Genomic DNA, 20,275 nt, shown 5'->3' with positions numbered 1-20,275 from the left:
CACTATACACTGACCCTCTGTCTCATGGGTCTCCAACAGCCTGCATGGAGTGTCCTTAGTTACACTCTAAGTGAAGCAACCCTTCATTTTTGAGATTATTTGAGGTCACAGCAAACATTGCAAGTGAATGATTTGTTGTGTCCTTAAAAAAAAAATAACCTACTTCAGAGAAAATCTCCAATTTTCCCCTGCTGACGCTGAGCAAAGGAAAATGGAAGTCCTCCTGACCCAGAAGACCATACAGCAGCAATGACATCCTATCTTGAGGGAACACGAAGCCACTCTGGACATAACTAGGACAGGGAAGAGGGTGGAAGTGGCATGGAAGTCCCTCTATAAAGAACTCAGAGTCTAGATTTGAGATAGAGCAGACACTGATGTAAGGAATAGGCTACGTATTGCTGCAGAGCCTTGACAAGCAGTCAGTAAGTCTATAGCCAGTAAGAGCAGACATCATCATAAGGCCTGGAAGTTGTACAGAAGATCCAATAGGATGCAACAATAAGGACAGCAGAGATAAAGCAACAGGACTAACCCAAGTTCTAGACAAGGGGCTTATGGGAGCCTAAAGCTCTTCTGAATCTCCTGCTTGTGAGACTGTCTGGGCATGCTGGACCTGCCTTCAAGACAACCAGCAGAGGGCAGCCTAAGGCCAATGCTGACAGAGCTAGGGCTGTTACCTGAGAAAGTAGAGTATGCTCATACCTATCTTCCAAAATGAACCCGCTGCTTTTCTGGAATCCAGCCCAGTCCCAGATTAATCTCAGGAAATAAGCTGAATCTCATCCTGGGGGTGGAGTCAGATTAATTCACGCGTGAACTCGTTCATGAATGTATTTGTCAGCCATTATTGAGCTTATAAGTGACCCCCACTCATTTCCGGACACTGGATCTGTTGAGGTGAGTGATATAGCTTTGGAAAACTCACTGAGGCACAGCTACTACTAGTGTGGCATTATTTCCAAGTAAATGTTGTTGTAACGGCTTCACTGATAATAGTTTATCTGTCATTGGTAACAACCTTCTAACATAGGCACAATTGTTATTCCAGTTTTTCTGAAAAGAGCACAGGAGCACAGAGACTGTATGTGACCTCCCAAGTGTTGCACAGCTGCATCATGGTGGAGTCAGGATTTGAACCCAAACAGTCTGAAATTAATCCTTACTTCTATTATTTATCTAAGTACACTGTAGCTATCTTCAGACACATCAGAAAAGTGTGTCAGATCTCATTACAGATGGTTGTGAGCCACCATGTGGTTGCTGGGATTTGAACTCAGGACCTTCAAGAGAGCAGTCAGTACTCTTACCTGCTGAGCCATCTCTCCAACCTAATCCTTACTTCTAATAAATATATATATATGTATATATATACACATATGTATATATATATACATATATATCTATATATTCATATATACATATACATATATACACATATATGTATATATATGACAAAACTGATATCAAATATTTAAAGTTGTTGAGAGGAAAATAAAAATAAGAGTAAAAAGTCTAAAAGCTGGGTTTGGGACCAACTTGAGATTCACCAGTCAGATTAGTTGAATGAAGGCAATAGTGGCAAGATTTAAAGTTTGCCCAAGGTTATACCAGTGCCTGAACAGTCATTGCTGATTCCACAGCCTTCTCAACACATATAGGGCCATTTGTGGACAGTTTTTACATGACCGACATGCATATTCCTTGACTAGAGCCTCTGAGGAAGACAGAGACCTGGGCACAGATGGAAGAGGGCTGAGATAAGTTGCTGGAAACAGGGTGCAGGGAGTTTCAGGCTTTGGGTCTGTTGATTGCCATACAGACACTCGACATAAATGTGTGCCCAAAAATATATACAACAGCCTGAGTCCTGGTCACACAAGTGCCTTCTCTAGACCTCATGAACCCAGCACCTCCCACACTCTGGCAACTCCTCAGGGCCTTTCAGTTCTAGCTCTATTATTCTCTAAAGTCACAGGAGGAGTTAAGACCTTAGGATGTGTACAGATGGGTTTGGACTAGCAACAGGTTCTGTGTAGAGGGTGGTTGGGAGATAGTGTTAATGGACAGACACTATAAATAAAGCAGAACCCCTTTACACCATGAGAGGCCTCCAGAAAGATGAAGAAAGCCTACCTTCTGGCATGGGTAAAAGCTGGACACAAGTCAGCAGGTTGACTGTTATTTCTTGGGACAGTGGTTTCCAAAAACTGTGCCAAACATCTTCCTCACCTGAGAACCTCATAAGGGTGGGAGCTTTTAAGAAAAATTTAACAGGACAAGAGATTTTAGACAATGTCATGATTCTAGTCAACTCTGCCAGCCATTGCTCTAAAGAGCTACATAGCGTACACAAGCTCATGGACTACCAGGACAAGACAGGCTAGACCACATGCTGCCAGTGGCTAATCTAGTCTAAGGCTTGTGTTTCCTTAGGAAATGCCTACCTGAATTCTATTGTTTTTGGATGTGGCAGTTGTATCTGCCAAGAGCGACTAGTTCGTACTTGGTACACAGGTCACTGCTTCCCAGCTGGTCTCTTGTCAGAAACACCTTTATTTTTTTCAGTAACTCATCAGCCACTTAGGGTTACCGCGGTAACATGGCTTTTTAAAACCAACTTCCTGGCATCTCTAGCCTGGGCCTCAGATGACAACTGATCCTTTCCTGGCTAATTTGTATGTGGAAAAACCCCAAATTCCTGACAATTACCGAAGTACAGATCTGTTACGTAACAGCAAGCAAACAGCCTTAGGGCAGAGGCTCTACAGTGAAACCATGCCCAAGGGTCAAGATCATGGCCTGGCCTTTGAGCTGGTTGACCTCTGACTGCCACAGAAAAAGGAGGCTGCCTGGACCCAGGAAGTATGTTATCTAGTGTGAGTGACAAGCCTTCGGCTAGAAACCTATGTCCCTACCTCTGGCTGGAACACAGCTGGCAATAACAGCAGAGATGTCTGAGTCCGGAGAAAGACTGTCCTGATGAGCAGGCCTTTCTGTTGTAGGATGCAGAATTCAGGCTGGAACTTGGATCGTGAGTCTCTCAGTCTTTGAATATCAGTTTTCCCTTTGTCACACGAAACAACTTTGACCCCAATAGCTGTGTTCTACATTTCTACCAAAGGAAACTCACTCACAGACATAATTGAAACCCCAAGTCCCTATTTCCTGGATAATGTACATTTATGATTCTAATTTATCCTGTAGAGGGTGCTCTGTATCTTAAGCCATTCCCGGTGCCTGTGTTAAAAGATCTAAATTCAAAATGAAGCAGTGAGTAATTCTGTTCTATACACAAGTGCGTGTTGTCGGGAGAACATTCAGTCACGTAACAGTATAGGTGTGTGAGGCACATGGGCCTGCCACCTGCACTCTGCTTGGCCCTGGTGCCTTCTGAAGATCTCAACCTAGTTCTCACACCTGCTGAGAAAGTTTTCTGGAAGCAGCACACAGCCTGACCTTGACTGCTCAGTGGCCAACTTATCCATCCCTTTGTAAATGTTTGCTGTATCCATTGAACAAACATCCATCAACCATCAAATGACTACAGAGTGCTTTCCCTGGTAGTTCAGAAGTAAAATACAAATGGAAATGAACTAAGCCTCCACAGTGAGTGAGAATAACTGTTAGCTCATTCATGAAATGTTTTCCAATCTCACTCGTGAATAGCAAGCAGCTAGGGCCAGAATTCACCTTCTTCTGCCACAACTTATTGTGCTAGTGAATCTCAACTCAATACCCTCAGATCAGTGGAAAACCAAAACAATAGACAGATTGAAACCTTGGACCAAGAAAGAATCAGAACCGCAAAGGATGGAGGTCCAGTCCTGGCCACTGAAGTGGCATCATTTAACTCTTAGGGAGAAAAGCTAACTACAGGACTCTCCTCTCTATGAACTGATACTGGGCTCAGTGATCTATCATGAGAAGATGTTTCAGTGAAAGGAAGAGATGCTGGATGGTGGGGACTGACATTGTGAGATGGACACCCCCTGGATGATCATCTGCCTCTTTCTATGTTGTTGGAACACAATATCACATCAATCCCATATATCAATGCAGGAATAAAAGGCAGCATTTCATCCTTGGGGTACAGAGTGAGTCAAAGGAGGACACAGTTACTTAGCAGGGAGTTCTTAGGACTGAGTGTGGTATTCACAAAGGATACTGCCCTTTGTTACAGTCAGATAGACAGAGGGCTCCTGGGAAAGCATGTGGACCCTAAAAGCAACAACTCTGTCACACAGAGGACCTGGATAGCCTATGCCTGGGGTATATTAAGTATCCAGTAGTGTTAGCTCTCTTCCATTCTCCACCAAATATAGATCCCTGTAAAGGAACACACAAGCAGTGAGAACACCTTGTAAACTGAGGATGGCTTCAAACAGGCAAGTTTGATACCACCTAATGACAATTCATGGAAAAAAGAAATTGAATGCTTTTATGGCTGAGATCAGCTGCCACTCTGGCACAAGTATAGCCCACCTTTGGTCCTTTGGTGAAAAGTGGGGTGGATGTTTATTGTAGGTTTTCCACTGTTGATTCCTTGCTGTGTTCCTAGCAAAATGGATGTGATCTTTGCTCTGTGCTCAACCAGACCCTGGTGCCTCATGGTCAGCTTCCCTTCATGTCCTCATACCACAACCAAAATTTATCCTCTCCCCTCAAAAGAATCACTTAACACTAGGCTTGAGAAACCAGTACTGAATTTTCTTTGGAAGCAAATGAGAGTTCATAGAGGAGGCAAGGAGGTGATGGAGGCACTAGTTTCCTCAGGCAGGGAACTCGCAGACAGCCACATGGAGACTTTGACAGGAACCGTCATTCCACAAACCATTATCTAATATAGTGACACAGTCTTCCCCAGAGCCATAGTCATTGGGCTCGTTCTTTTTCCAGTTGCTGTAGGTGAGCCTCCCCCCTGTCACATACATGAATTGGCCTTCGGTCACCTCGTCCGTGATGCCTAGGAAGGCAGTGCCTTTGGCCACTTCTTGAATGGCCTTGTTCTCCTCAGCATTCCTGGGGATAGCCACAGTGCCTTGGAGCTCTGTGCACAGAGCCTTCACTTTAGAAAAGGTCATCTTTTCATGGTTGGTCACAAACAACTTCTTCCCAGACTTTTTGCCCATTGAGAAGGCATGCACTGAAATCAGAGTAGATGAGGCTCACTCAGTGTGGTGCCAAGTCAGGACCTTAGTTGAAAAGTCCTCTGGAAATTCAGGACTCTAAATAGTAGTCTCAGGTCTAACCACACTAGGTCAGAACATAGGAAAAAAGTTCTGACCCAAAACATCAGTAGAGTCATGAAAGAAATCCACAACTTTATGAAATCAGCTGAAGCCTCCTGGGATAGCTCACAGTTGACATCAACATCAGTCAAAACACAGGTAAACACAGGGTGGCACTTGTGGCTCTCCTTGCCTCGTTTGGGCACCAGAATAAGAGAAAGGTACCAATATTCAGCTAAGAACGGTGAGTGGGGAGCAAACAGCAAAGATGTTGGACAAAACAGACTTCCACTCAGCCCTTTCTTGCTACTGTGTGCAAGCTGTATGGATATCGAGTAAGTTATACTTCCTGATTTCCTTTTCCTCATTTGTAAGAAGTATATCTTTTAAAAAGTGTGTGTGTGTGTGTGTGTGGTGTGTGTGTGTATGTGTGTGTGTGATGTGTGTGTGTAGTGTGTGTGTGTATGTGTGTGTGGTGTGTGTATGTGTGGTGTGTGTGAGGTGTGTGTGTGTGAGGTATGTGTGTGTGGTGTGTGTGGTGTGTGCGTGTGTGGTGTGTGTGTGTATGTGTGTGTGGTGTGTGTGTGTGTGAGGTGTGTGTGTGTATGTGTGTGTGGTGTGTGTGTGAGGTATGTGTGTGTGTGGTGTGTGTGTAGTGTGTGTGCATGTGTGTGTGTGGTGTGTGTGTAGTGTGTGTGTATGTGTGTGTGTGGTGTGTGTGAGGTGTGTGTGTGGTGTGTGTGAGGTGTGTGTGGTGTGTGTAGTGTGTGTGTATGTGTGTGTGTGGTGTGTGTGTGTAGCGTGTGTGTAGTGTGTGTATGTGGTGTGTGTGTGTGTGTGTGGTGTGTGTGTGAGGTGTGTGTGCATGTGTGGTGTGTGTGTGTAGTGTGTGTGTGTATGTGTGTGTGGTGTGTGTGTGTGTGGTGTGTGTGAGGTGTGTGTGTGTGAGGTGTGTGTGGTATGTGTGAGGTGTGTGTGGTGTGTGTGTGATGTGTGTGAGGTGTGTGTGTGTGAGGTATGTGTGAGGTATGTGTGTGTGTGTATGTGTGTGTGTGTGTGGTGTGTGTGAGGTGTGTGTGTATGGTGTGTGTATGGTGTGTGTGAGTGTGTGTGTGTGTGTGTGTGTGTGTGTGTGTGTGTGTGTTTCTCTGTATGTGTCTACGTGCGTGGCACAGTTGCCTGTGTAGGTCAGAGGGCAGTGTTTGGGAGCTGACTTTCTTCTCCCACTGTAGGTTCTGGGGATTGAATTCAAGTCATCAGGCTCTGTGGCAGGTGCTTTTTACTACAGGACAACCTCCCCAATCCCAAGACAAGTATAATGTCTCAGCCGGAGCTGGTGAGGAGATTGAATATTACCTCATAAGAAAGGGCCAGGCCTGCAGAGATCTGAGGTGAAGTTAGAGTTTAGAACTGTTAGCCCTTTCCACTCTCCCCCAACTCTAGATCTGCAGGGAAACTTTGGAGTGAGAACACCCTGGGGCTCAGGAAAAACTTACACTTGTTGGTTATCTCCAGTTTGGATTTCAGGATCCTTATCTCTGCCTCCATATTTGCCAGCTTCACCTCAATGGCTGCAAGAGCATCAGGAAGAGGGTACTTAGTGAAAAGAGGAGTTTAACCTGGAGACTCAAATACTGGGGTGGAGGGTAGGAGCACACAAGCTCAGAGTCTAGGGGGAAAGGCAGTAGGCTATTGTTTGCCATGCAAACACAAGAACATCATTGATTCCTAGAACCTACATAAAAGCCAGGCACGTCATCCCCATGCTGGACACAGAGAGGTACAGACAGGTAGAGCGCTGGGGCTTGCTGACCAATCAGCCTAGCCTAGCGTACTTGATAGCTTCCAGACCGATGAGAGACCTTATCTCAAAAAAAAAAAAAAAAGATGGATTCCATAGGAAGAACAATACCTGAGTATGACATCTGGACTTCACATTCATGCACACATCTGTACATCCATCACAAGTACAATTGCATACACATGAATATGTATATTCATGAATATTTGTATGTACACAAATAATAAGGCTCATTAAAAAGTAAGCTTATTCCAGAAAAATATGAGAGCTAAAGAAGCAAATGGGGAAAAGTAATATTGCTGTTTTCCCAGGTGTAAGTTAGTTATCCTAATGACCTGTTACAGTAACTCTCCTTTTGTTTTAGTAGAATGCTTAAACATTATAATATTAGCTGGGCAGTGGTGGCACACGCCTTTAATCCCAGCACTTGGGAGGCAGAGGCAGACGGATTTCTGAGTTCAAGGCCAGCCTGGTCTACAGAGTGAGTTCCAGGACAGCCAGGGACAGAGAAACTCTGTTTCAAATATATATATATATATGTGTGTGTGTGTGTGTGTGTGTGTGTGTGTGTGTGTGTGTGTATACATATATACATATATATATAATATTATATTAATTTCTAAAAAAAATACTCATTAGTCTGTGATTTTTCTTTATCTTTGTTTTTCATTTCTCATTATTGGTAAATTCTCTCTGTGTTATGTGTGTGTGTGTATGTGTGTGTGTGTATGTGTGTTCGTGTGTAGATGCATATGTGTGTGATTGTGTGTGTGTGTGTGTGTGTGTGAGAGAGAGAGAGAGAGAGAGAGAGAGAGAGAGAGAGAGTGTTGAGGCTGGAGATTAACCTAGGGTGTCCTTCCTCAGATCCATCTTTTTGTGGAGACTGGATTTCTCATTGCTCTAGAGCTTACAGAATAGGCTAGACTACCTGGCTAGCAAGCCCCAGGTATGTGTCTATCTCTGCCTCTCCAGTGCAGGGATTACATATGTGTGCCAACATGAATATTGGGGTTTCTGTTTTTGATTTTGTTGTGTGTTAGGTGGGTACTTGGAATTGAACTTAGGCCTTTATGCTTGTGCAGCAAGCATTTTACCAGCTGGGGCTTCTCCCCAGTCTCCAGGCAGACTCTTTCAATACTTTTAATTCTTTTTTTTTTACTCAATTTCACTCTGAAGCAGTTGCTATGGTATTCTTGATTATTCGGGGGTTCGATGAGACAGATCACTTTCATGCAACTCTTCTTACAATAGACATGGGGAAGGGCACAGTTCCTCCCTCATAGCCTGGATCACACCCTGGACTTCTACCTGAAGAAAAGTTAATCAGGTGTCCTAAGGAGAACTGATCAGGGAATGGCCATGGAGAGTATTTCCTGCGGACATAGTGACACTGAATCAGGAAACAGCACTGAGCATGTCCTTGTGAGGCATGAAAACCAGAGGCACCTCCCCACATGGCTTCCTCTTCCTAGGACACACACCCCCACACACACTCAAGCTAATCATGCTAAGGCATTCTCTTACCTCTATTGTCTCCATGATCCCCCTTTTGGCCTTTTGGTCCTGGACTTCCAGGCATTCCGACATTTCCTGGAGGCCCCAATTTCCCTGGAGGGCCCTGCAAGCCCCTCAGCCCTTGACCTGTTGGGAGATAAAGGCAGCATGCCCCTGTGGCTGTGACTCATTCTTTTTCTCTAGAAGTTCAAAGTTTGATCCACTCTGACTCCAAGAGAGAGCCAGAGAGCTGGTTATTGGTGCCTCAGAGCTGAGAGACCCTCTACCTCCCATGTCTATATCTGTCCTGAGGGACAACCCCACCTCACAGATCCCTGTATGGAAGTATGAGATTCAAGAGAGCTGTTAAGCACTGTTGATTGGGAGGCAGGGATAGCATAGAGAGAGCGTTGTGAGGGAAAGAACATGGCATAATGAAAGCCACGCCTCCCCAGGTCCCTGGACTCAATCTCTGAACAAAGAACTGATCCCCGCCTGGAGAGAAAAGCGGAGAAAGCCAGAGTACAGGGCTTCATACCTGGTTCTCCCTTCTCCCCTTTGGGTCCATCTCTGCCACAGGCTATCACAGAGCAAGTCTTCAGGGTATCCTCACAGGTTTGTGACCCTGATGAGGACACACTCACCACACACAGAATGACAGGGAGCAATGAAAGCAGGAGCATGGTCCTTACCTGAGAGGGGAGAAAGTCAATGAGACGAATTCCATCTCACTTAGCTTTTGTTCTTAACTATAGCAATCTGTACCCCTGGCTGGGAACAGCAGATGTGAGGGATATCATACCCTCTGGCTCTGAACTACTAGAGGTATGTCACAACCAAGGCTACTGAAGTAAAAATGGGAGTTTGGTCGGGGATAAAGACAAGAGAGATGCAAGAGGAAGGGGGCTTGTTTTCCCAGGGGGCCGAGAGTCCCTGTGAGCATGATGCTTAAAGGTTAGCTTGTGTCAGCCTAAGACCCTATCAATTCTGAAAACTATAAACCGGCCATTCTTGTGGTGGTCAGGCAGGAATGCAGACTGCTTAGCACCCAAAGGACCCTGGATCTCTTTTTCTTGGCTCCTCTCCTATTTCATAGGAGTCCCAGTCCCCTACTTTTCCCCCTTCTGCATGGGTCTTCAACCTAGATTGTATAGAGGGAATCTAAGGACCCACAAGATCTGTTTCTCAGCCAGCTTTGGCTCATATTTCAAATAAAAATGCCTATTTTACATGCTGAGGTCTCACCTATTCTCAGAGTTGTGGTTATTTTCCCAACATCTGGTCAGTGTCATGTTCAAAGTCTCTCCTTTGTGACAAGAATTTGCTGGAAGCAGATCACAATCAAAGTGGGGACTTCTTGGTTCATTGATCCTGTCCTTGGGAGACTTTTCTTTTCTTGAAATCTCACCAAAAGGTCATTTCTACTAGGAAAAAGCTCAGGCTCCTATCAGGCCGGCTCATGCAGGCCTGAGTGTGTCTCAACATGCTTTCCCCAGGAGAACAATCTGGCTATCCAGGTCCTATTATGAGCCACTGGCCTCCCAGGGCTGTCCCTCTGCTTTGACCTAATTCTAGTGTCCTTAGTCCTGGCTGACCAGCTGCTGCACTTGTCTTTGCTTAATCTGCTCTGTCACCTCCCATAATTTTTTTCTTTCTCTGGCATGCAGCAAGAGATGACAAGTTGGGAAGCATCTCCCATGATTACATCCTTCCCTATCTTTCCTCTTTCTAACTTTTGTACATATTTTTAAAACTCCTCTGATCATGCTGAGGACCAAACATGGTTACCCAGGAATGGGTACTTGTTGGTGGCACCTCCTCACCTTCTACTCCTACTTTTCCCTTTGGAAATGACTGTCCTTTAGTTTGCATATGGTCAAGTCAATCTAGGAAGGGCACAGTTGAGAGATACAGGCCTACATGGGCTGTTCCATTCAACCCTTGCCTGGCCTTTACAATGTTAAAGCTGAGAGACCAGACTCCAGACCCAAGACCCACCACTTTCATCCTGAATTACTATCCATAAGCTTTTGCTGCTAAGGTTGAAGTCTAACATGACCGAACTGCCCTGAGCTCAGTACAAAATGATTCCCTTTGTCAGCAGGGCTTCCTCTTCTCTACCTGGAAGATCCTGGACCCCACCTGAGAAATGTCAGTAGTCCTGCACCTGAGATTATTGGAATGCCTCCCCTTGCTAATGAGGCATCTCAGTACCTTAGCCTTCAGCCAATGACCTTTGCCCACCCTGGATATTCTCACTTCCTTCCCCAAAACTTTAAAACCCTCAGTTTACTCCAATAAAGTGTGTGCATACAAGCCCACAGCAAATAAAGGAATATGTACAAGCTAAGATCCTCTCAGAGAGGTATTTTATTGACAATTATCTGAGAAGGCCTTCACCTAAAAGAGATGTAACATTGGGATCCTCCAAAAAGGCCTTCTCCACAACTGCTGCCCACCCCACAACCCTCTTGCCCCAGCATTCACTCCCAGCCTGACCGGGATCCTGCAGTACTCCACCCGCCCCAGGCTCTACTTTAGCTTTCCAGACTGGTGTACAGCAGTATCTACACAACCCGAGAGGAAGAAAGCAGAGGACACAGAACCACAGCTGGACCCCAAAACACATACTACAACTTACGAGGGTTTCTTTGTAGTAAAGGAGCAGTGAAAGAGAAACTGTGTCTCCAGTCTGGCTTCTGGTAGCGTCCTCCTCAATCACAGACCCATTAGCCTGGTGACCGGGGACCAAGCTTGGCTGGCCTTCAACCCCAGTTTAATAAGCAACTATCCATGGAGCTGTTGTAATTGGAAAGCTGTCCAGAGCTGCTGGTGGGATCTCTGCTCAGTGCTGAGCAGCTCTGCTTTAGCAGTCTACAATCTTCCTACCACTGTGTTCCCCCTGAAATCCATCCATATAACTTAGACACTCCGATGCTCTATAGCCACAGGCTCTTGGCATGGCTCCATCAAGATACTTTCTTAAAAAAAAAAAAAGCTGTAAAATATGTTTATTGTAAAAACAATCAATAGAGATCGACAATGCAAATGTTATCTCAGGACATTTCCTCTTGGTCCCTGGACTTCCAAGTTACCATCAGCATTTCTCTGATTTTTATGGTCCTTTCAAATAGACTTACTGACTACATGTATATGTTGCTTTGAAACGAACAGAAATCCATCTGATAGTAAAACCAACCAAAACAAAAAGCAGGAACAAAGTCCCCAAGCCATGTTCTATTGTGCTTTTTTTCACATTTCCTACAGGAAGACCCATATCATTCATACACTTTCAAAACAAAACAGAAAAGTAAAATTAGTACTGTAACTACATAGTGAAATACCAATGGCTCATCCAGTCACAAGTTACTGAATCAAACCCAGCACATCTGCAGAATTATACAAGTTTTAAAATTTGAAAGGAGGGGGCAAGGTTTGAAAAGAACTCTTAAAAAAACAAAAACAACATTCAGCCTGCAGATTTCCCACATTTGAGAACCTCGTTACTGCAGCATGCCAGTGGCCAAAATGTGCATGGCACATCCAGTGCTGTGCAGTGAACAGGCCTACAGCCTAATGGCTGCCTCCAAGCATAAAGAGAATAACTACCAGTTCTCAAAGCAATCTCAACCGATAGTCACAATGTAGAAATATCAACTGCTACTCTGTTTCCATATATTGCAAAATGATTTCAGAAATAGATTTAACATACAATTGTTTTACAAAAATAAAAAGTGTTTGAGGCTTCAGAAACTCTGTAAAATACAACACCATGTTGTAAATCAGAGTTATTTCACAAAAATATTGCTGATACTTGCAGACAGGGAATCTAGTCAAACTCAGACCTCTTCCAGATCTATAAGACTCCATGTTCTACTGTGAAAGTTTTCTTAAAACTTTTCACTTTTGCCAGGTGGTAGTGGTGCCTGGGGAGGCAGAGGCAGGTGGATTTCTGAGAATTCAAAGCCAGCCTGGTCAACAGATTGAGTTCCAAGACAAGCAAAGCTACACAGAGAAACCCTGTTGGAAAATATAAAGGTTTCCTCAGATTTTTCCTTTTAGAAATAATGTAAAGCAAACAAAGTTATATGTAAAAATATCTTAGGAAAGTAGAAGGTAATGAATATGCCACTTCTATACTAGTGATAAATTTCAAATCAAGTTTCTAAGAGTGGCAGTTGGCTAATTTTAAACATATATGTGACCATTATAATTTGGTGCCTAAAAGAGGTAAAAATATAATCACAACTATTTTGTGAGAAATATGTATTTATATAAGAGTGAAGATACCTCTAAATTTAGTTCCTTGTAGCTGTCAGATAAATATTCTTACCTACATCCATCAAACAATCATTTTCCACCAGTAAGAGCACCAGTGTGTTTAAATCAATCACAGACGGAAGACGGTAGGGTTTATGTTTATTTCAGTGGCAATGCTGCCACCTGGTATTGAGAAAAGAGAATAAAGAATTTCCAAACCATGTGCTATCACTGGTGTCTTAACCTTTACATAGAACGCTTGGGGGAAAGCCATGGTTATCAATCACATCATACTCTTGTTCCATCATTCTGTGCTTTTAGTTTTTCCATGTCAGGGGGAAAATGTAATACAAGATCTCTTAAATAAACATCTTTTCCAACTTACAAGAAAATAAGATAGAAATAAGGAGAGTAGGAAGCCAAGACCCTAATGGATGCACTTGCAACAGTTTTTCTCTGTGAGAGTGCAGAGAGGAGCAGAAAGCACGGGGCTGCTTTCTTCAGGGTACAGAGAGGCACAGAGGTTAAGACCTTCTCAGGCCGTCATGGCTAGTGCAAAACTGAGAGAATCCAGAATTTTCCACATCCCCTAAAGCTGATTCTCAGGCAGTCAGACCCAACTAAATATTCCACAGCATGTCCTTAGTCACTGCTATCACCATTGTCGTCGTCGTCATCATCAGATGTGTCAATTAAAGGAGACTTCAGTGACTAACTGTAAGAGTCTGGTCTTGTCAGCTGACACATGGCCAGGTACCCAGTGGAAAGGAGGTCATAGCAGAAGTCACAAATCCACACAGGTTCAGACTGGCTGGGAAGAAGAAATCTCTTTTCAGACCAGGGACCACAAACAACAAAGCCACATTTGTGGCAATGGTGCTGCCGATTCACTGGTGTGAATTTTGCTTTCTGACAGCGCATACACACGGTGGCCTCAGAGTCAGGAACCCAGACAGCAGCATGCTCATTGCTAGGCATCTTCCCACTTTTGGAGAGTAAATCAGTGACACACTTGCTTATGTGATTCATCCACTCTGACTCCTCTGTGGCAGTGGCAGCATAGATTGCAAACGACTTAGTTAGTGTCTTAATAAGCCAACTATTCCGTAATTCTCCTACATCTTTGATGGAATCAATGGTGACATTTTCTAAGGGAATAATATGTTGTTTGTTGTATTTTTCTGAATACCAATATTACTGTATACAAGAATATCATTAAATAAGAACAACTTGCCTTGCTTTAGGTTTTTTTCTGCACAGCTTAGTCAATAGTCCTTTTCTAATAAGCACCCATCCAGGGATGGTCAAGACTGACCAGCTGTTCCAAAACAGTTCTCCACAGGACTTATGAGTCTAGTATTTGCTTCACTGTTTGCCAGGCAATCTACCATCTTCTTCTAGTAACCAAGCTGGGAGTGGGCGGTGGTGCCAAGGATGCAGCGGCGACTCCTCCTCCTCCTCACCCACCTGCGAGGCCTGAGTGATCCGGATGCGAATGCGGCAGGCACTCCTCTCAGGTGACTTCCAAGATACTTCTTACCATAACAAACATTTATAGATGTTGTTTTACCAAACATTCTCAATTGACCATGCACAGAAACAATGGAGATAACTAGGTCTGTGAAGAGCCAAAGATGAGCAACTGTATGCCCTGGTTATTGGGAGGGTTTCAGTGAACTACTTACTAAGCCTTCATAGTCAAAGGTCTCACACCCTCTAGACCTGAGACTGTATCACTGGCTGCTATACAGGGCTGAGGGCCCTGACATGGTAGACCTGTATGCTACTATATGGCCTGTATGAACAATGCAAGAAGGTCCAACCTGCTGCTGCTTGCTGGTACCTACTGTTGCCACACAGGGCTGCTAGAAGCCAAGAATTAACAATAGCTGTTAAGTTCCCGGGCCTCTGGTGGTTAAACCTAAAGTCATAAGCCTCCAATCTAAGTGCCCAGAGCCATATGTCTCTTGCTTCTAGAAGCTATAGTAATAACCTCCTACCTTCAGGGTTTGGAGTCTTAAAGCTCTGGTCTGCCAGTTTACACACTATTTCTTGGCTGTTAGAACTGAGGATTGTCAGCCCTGAAAGAGCTTTATTTTGTCTGCTAACAGTTCTCACCCAGATGGAATAAGAGAACCCAGCCCGCTTATTGGTAGCCTACCTACCAGGCAGAGCTTCCAATCTGCCAGTGCTCAAGAAAGATCTGTAGAACAAATGAACCCTCAGCGCTATGTTCTTGGAGCAGCACTTCTGGCTTCCCTTGTAGAGCTACAGCTGGGTCCATTCACCAGAGTTGATACTTTTCTCAAGCAGGAACTAGATACTTTACCCCAGAGTGTAACCCAGGCCTAGGCACATAGGAAGGATGCAGTGAGAGATGGAAGAAAGCAGTTTGGCAGCTAACAGACCAGAATGGCGTTTCATGAGCTTGGGTTTCTAGGAGTGTCCAGTGCTTACAGTCAGAGGCTGATCAAGTGGCCTAAGTCCCTGATGTGACCTTTGATGACTGCTTTCCTCCAAATTCACATCCAAGTTCACTGGAACTCTGTCTTACCAAAGAACTTGAGAGGTTTGTTTTCCTTAGAACAGAGTGGGTGTGCCCAGGCTACTTCCTGTGATGCTGTGGTTGCTATTTTGGCTTCTCAAGGGCCATCAGTCCATGTTTACTCAAGACACCATGTCCTCTCTTCACTTCTGTTAGAGGAAGCCTAGCTAGAAGAGTCCCTGTGGGTAAGAAGATGCCTTTCAGGGTGTGTTTTTCACTATTGATACAAACCACTGGGCCCATAGTCTCAGAAGAAAAATAGCACTTATTCCATACAGCAGGTGAGTAGATTGATCCTAAAAATGGAGACTTAAAACTGAAAGGTTTACATAAAACTCCACCCTAAATGTCCTATGGACTCAGAAAAAGGTAGCTGAAGTGAGAGAAGAAGAAGAAGAAGAAGAAGAAGAAGAAGAAGAAGAAGAAGAAGAAGAAGAAGAAGAAGAAGAAGAAGAAGAAGAAGAAGAAAGAGAGAGAGAGAGAGAGAGAGAGAGAGAGAGAGAGAGAGAGAGAGAGAGAGAGAGAGAGAGAGAGGAGTACCTGTGAGCAAAGAAAGTCTAAAAAGATTTTGATTTGCTTTAGTATAGTGGCACATGCCAGTCGCCATCGTCCTTGGAAATATAATAGGAGACCATATTGGGTTGTAAAGTGAGCTTAAGGCCTTCCTCTGCTGCATACTAAGACCTATGCCAAAAACAAAACAAAAGAAATTAAAATAGAAGCATAATTACATTGATGAACTAAAGTAAGAAAAAAATTTCAGAAATTGTAATAAGATATAAATTGGTTATATAAGTTAATAAATATTTGGCAGACATGACCCTGGTGGTTTGAATTCTTGTTTCCATACGTTTGCTTATTTCTTATTATAGGATTACATGCCCAAGCTCTTTGCTAAAGTACTTTGGAGAAGGGTCCACTTGAGCCTGGAGAATAAACATTCAACCCTTTTGATGTTTGCCTTGGCTTTATGACTGAACAGGTTGGGAGGAAGCAGTAACCTTAAGGGTGCTCACAGGTTAAATGTGACCTATTGTGTTTCTTTCCCAGCCCTAGAAAGAACATCTGCTGATAGCCACTACTAATAGGATTATTACAAGGACAGAATAGATACAAACTCACCTAGACATCCTGTGCACAGCACTTGAGTCCAGGCAAATTCAACCAATATTTTCAAAGGTCAACACACAGGGCAGGAAAAAAATGAATGCTATGTTGTAAGCATCTAATATGGTGACTTCTTTTGGCAATATCTGATGTGTCAGATAGGTGTTAATACCAATGACTATAGAAACAGTATAATACATAGGCAAATCAGGAAGAAAACAAGATGATATGCTGATCTAGATACTGTTAACAATATAAATCTATGTTATGTCTAACAGACCTTATAGCAATCTGAAAATTAGATAAAATTGATATTGGAAGGCAATTTTAAATTATTTAAGTTACTGGGTAGTTATGTGCATACCTTTAATCATAGCAATCTGAAGACCGAGGTAGGTGAATCTTTGAGTTCTAGGCCAGCCTAGTCTACAGAGTAAGTTTCAGGACAGCCAGGGCTTCACAGAGAAACCCTGTCTCAGAAAACAAAAAACATCAAAAAAGTTGTTTAAGTTAGCCTTAGGAATCTTAGAATGACTGATACATTATTAATCATAAGGTATTGAAATAGACACTATCTATTTCACTATGTAGACTAAATAAAAAGTCACTATCAAGAAGAAAAGTTTTGGGCTGGCGAGATGGCTCAGCGGGTAAGAGCACCGACTGCTCTTCCGAAGGTCCTGAGTTCGGATCCCAGCAACCACATGGTGGCTCACAACCACCCGAAATGAGATCTGACGCCCTCTTCTGGTGCATCTGAAGACAGCTACAGTGAATTACGCTGGAGCGAGCCAGAGCGAGCCAGAGCAAGCCCAGAGCAAGCCAGAGCGAGCCAGAGCGAGTGGGGCCGGCAGAGGTCCTGAATTCAATTCCCAGCAGCCACACACATGATAGCTCGTGGACATCTGTACAACCATAAATAAATAAAATAAATATTAAAAAGAAGAAGGAAAGTTTTAAGATGAGTTTTGTTAAATCTTTAGAGATCATTTCTTCCTCCTATAAATGGCCAGAAACAAAAAGAAACTGCACAAATGATTAGCTAAATGTTGTTAACCAAAATACAAAAGTTCATCACAAATGAAGAGAACTCATATTTATCTTTATATTTTACTAATTCTATAAGATTTTATAAAAATGGATTTTTACTATTTACCTCTCCTTCTCCTTCTTTTTCTTCCTCCTCCTCCTCCTCATCCTCCTCCTTCTTCTCCTTCTCTTTCTCCTCCTTCTTCTTCACCTTCTTCTCCTTCTCCTTCTCCTCCTCCTCCTCCTCCTCCTCCTCCTTCTCCTTCTCTTCTTCTTCTTCTTCTTCTTCTTCTTCTTCTTCTTCTTCTTCTTCTTCTTCTTCTTCTTCTTCTCTTCCTCCTCCTCCTCTTCCTCCTCCTCCTTGTTCTTCATTACCCATCAAGTCTAATTTGTGTGGGGTGTGGGACTATCCACTGGAGTGTAATCTCCTACCCAAGAGCCATACTCTTAAGGAAAACTGATTATTCTTTCCCAGAAACACCAATTATCAGTAGTTTCTCAGTTAGAAATATGGTCTCATGACCCTTTCTCAGCCCCATGCTAGAATGTTGACTGGCTTGATCTTCCACAGGTCTTATTTAGGCAACCATGGCTGCTGTGAGTTGAGCACCACAATCCTATCCTGTCCAGAAGACATTCTTTCACTCCAGTTCTCCCAGACTTCTGGCTATTGTAATCTTTACAGTCATTTTTCTGAGTACTGCAGAGAGAATGTCACATGTAGATGTCATGTTTATGGCCACAGACACTTATTCTTAGCACCTTGACCAGTTGTGACTTTCTGTGCTAATCACCATCCACTATTAGAAAAAAAATTTTCATTGATGAGGACTAAGAGCTGGTTCATCTATCTGTGAAAAGATATGAATCTAAAAGGAAGTCTGATACTATGTCCACTTATCATAATATAGTAGCAGGTCTGCCTTTGGAACCTTGACGCTCCCCTAAACTGTTGAGGTTTGGTCTGTTGCTATGTATTGTAATGCTTAACACTGGCCCCCAAGATCTACTTGTCCTGAGGAATGAGGAGATCTTCATTTACACCAAGTGATGCTTGTGGAGCCTTGCCCCACAAGTTATCCTTGATTGGTCAATAAAAATACCTACAGCCAGGCCCTTGGTCCTGTGAAGGCTCTATGCCCCAGTGTAGGGGAATGCCAGGGCCAGGAAGCAGGAGAGAGTGAGTTGGTGAGCAAAGGGGAGGGAGGAGGGAATAGGGTTTTTTTTTTCAGAGGGGAAACCAGAAAAGGGTATAACATTTTAAATGTAAAGAAAATATCTAATAAAAAAAAAATACCTACAACCTATAGCTAGGCAGAAGAGAGGTAGGCAGAGCTTTGTATCCTGAGCTTAGGGGTCTGAGGCACAGACCATGAGCAGAGAGAGGAGAGGAGAAGGAAGAAAGAAAATACCATCAGGTAGATGAATCATGAAAACACGGCCATGAGGGCCAGGCAGTTGGAGTAAGAGCAGCCCAAGCATTACATAGCAAGTGATAACTTGGGTTTATTGATAGGGAAGTAGACAAAATAACATAAAGAGTTGATATCTGCCCAGCTCTAGTGCTGCTAAAGTTTATTATAAATATAAAGGTCTGTGTCACTTATTTAGGAACTGAATGATCTAAGTTGGGATAGAAACCCCATTAGATATTTACCACAACACCCAGCCTTTGGTTCTTAGCTAGATTTACAGCACTAGATATGTGTTTCCTCCTGTGGAGCAGGCCTTAAATCCAATCAAAAAGTGGTTGGTTGGGGCTGGAGAGATGGCTCAGCGGTTAAGAGCATTGATTGTTCTTCCGAAGGTTCTGAGTTCAAATCCCAGCAACCACATGGTGGCTCACAACCATTCACAACATCCATGACTCCCTCTTCTGGAGTGTCTGAAGACAGCTAGAGTGTACGTACATAAGGGCAGGAGAGGTCCTTGTCCCTATGAAGGCTTTATGCCTCAGTGTAAGGGAATTCCAGGGCCAGGAAGCAGGAGAGGGTGAGGTGGTGAGCAGGGGAAGAGAGGAGGGAACAGGAGTGGTTTATTATTTTATTTTATTTTATTTTATTTTATTTTCAGAGGGGAAACTGGGAAAGGAGATATCATATGACATGTAAATAAAGAAAATATCTAATAAAAAATTAATAAAGTTTTAAAAGAAAATGGTTGGTTGTCCTAATAACATTCATCCTGTTATTGTACTTGTGGGCATATATTTCTATTCCAGTCATTATTATGGTTAACAGAGTTTACATCTAGTTAAGATTGTTAATGATTTCTTCCCATTCCCAGCACCCTACCTAGGACCTTGTGGTACTCTGAAAGCTAGCCATCATTGAGAATTCTTTCTGGTCAATACCAAATTGATTTATCCATGTCCACTGGTCACTATGTGCAGTATTAACAGCAGAGTCTTACAATCAAGTTCTGGTGGGCAGGCAAGAGCAATAGCAATAGCCTGTGTTAATTTAGGAGACTCTGGGACAACTATGACCAACTTGAAGGGAAGTGTTCCACATCTGGCATTGGGTTTTTTATCTAGAAACCTATGGCTTCTGTTTTCTGAGATGAGCATTACCTGCTGTGTAGGATAAGTTCAACTAAAGACTCTTACATGAATATATATGTATATGTATATATATATATGTATATATACATATATATATATGAAGCTTATAAAACAGTAAGGTTCCATATGAATTTTTCAAACATCCTTCAATTAGCTCTCTCTCCTTCTCATATCCTCTCTTCCTGATACCAACAAAGAAGTTTCCTCCCTTCAAGGAAAAGGAGAAATCTTAAAGATATATGTAT

General features: G+C 43.2%; 1 protein-coding gene and 1 pseudogene across 2 annotated transcripts; both read right to left on the bottom strand.

Moving 5' to 3' along the window:
* Positions 1-4,689: 4,689 nt before the first annotated feature.
* LOC116084736 (mannose-binding protein A) lies at positions 4,690-11,374 on the bottom strand. Of its 2 annotated transcripts, none has more exons than XM_031361898.1 (5): positions 11,168-11,374; positions 9,065-9,218; positions 8,557-8,673; positions 6,728-6,802; positions 4,690-5,146 (listed from the first exon to the last, which is right to left on the bottom strand). In XM_031361898.1, the coding sequence occupies exons 2-5, from the start codon at positions 9,207-9,209 to the stop codon at positions 4,773-4,775; spliced, it is 711 nt and encodes a 236-aa protein (XP_031217758.1). In that variant the 5' UTR covers positions 9,210-9,218; positions 11,168-11,374; the 3' UTR covers positions 4,690-4,772. The 2 variants fall into 2 exon arrangements, with proteins under 2 accessions (XP_031217758.1, XP_031217759.1); XM_031361899.1 differs by having other exon boundaries at positions 9,058-9,218; positions 11,168-11,232.
* Positions 11,375-13,428: 2,054 nt separating this feature from the next.
* On the bottom strand, positions 13,429-14,177 carry LOC116085203 (annotated as a pseudogene).
* Positions 14,178-20,275: the final 6,098 nt, after the last annotated feature.

This window comes from Mastomys coucha, unplaced genomic scaffold (genome assembly GCF_008632895.1).
Source record: "Mastomys coucha isolate ucsf_1 unplaced genomic scaffold, UCSF_Mcou_1 pScaffold9, whole genome shotgun sequence".
NCBI classification, from domain to species: domain Eukaryota; kingdom Metazoa; phylum Chordata; class Mammalia; order Rodentia; family Muridae; genus Mastomys; species Mastomys coucha.
This window is presented reverse-complemented; position numbering and strand designations above follow the sequence as displayed.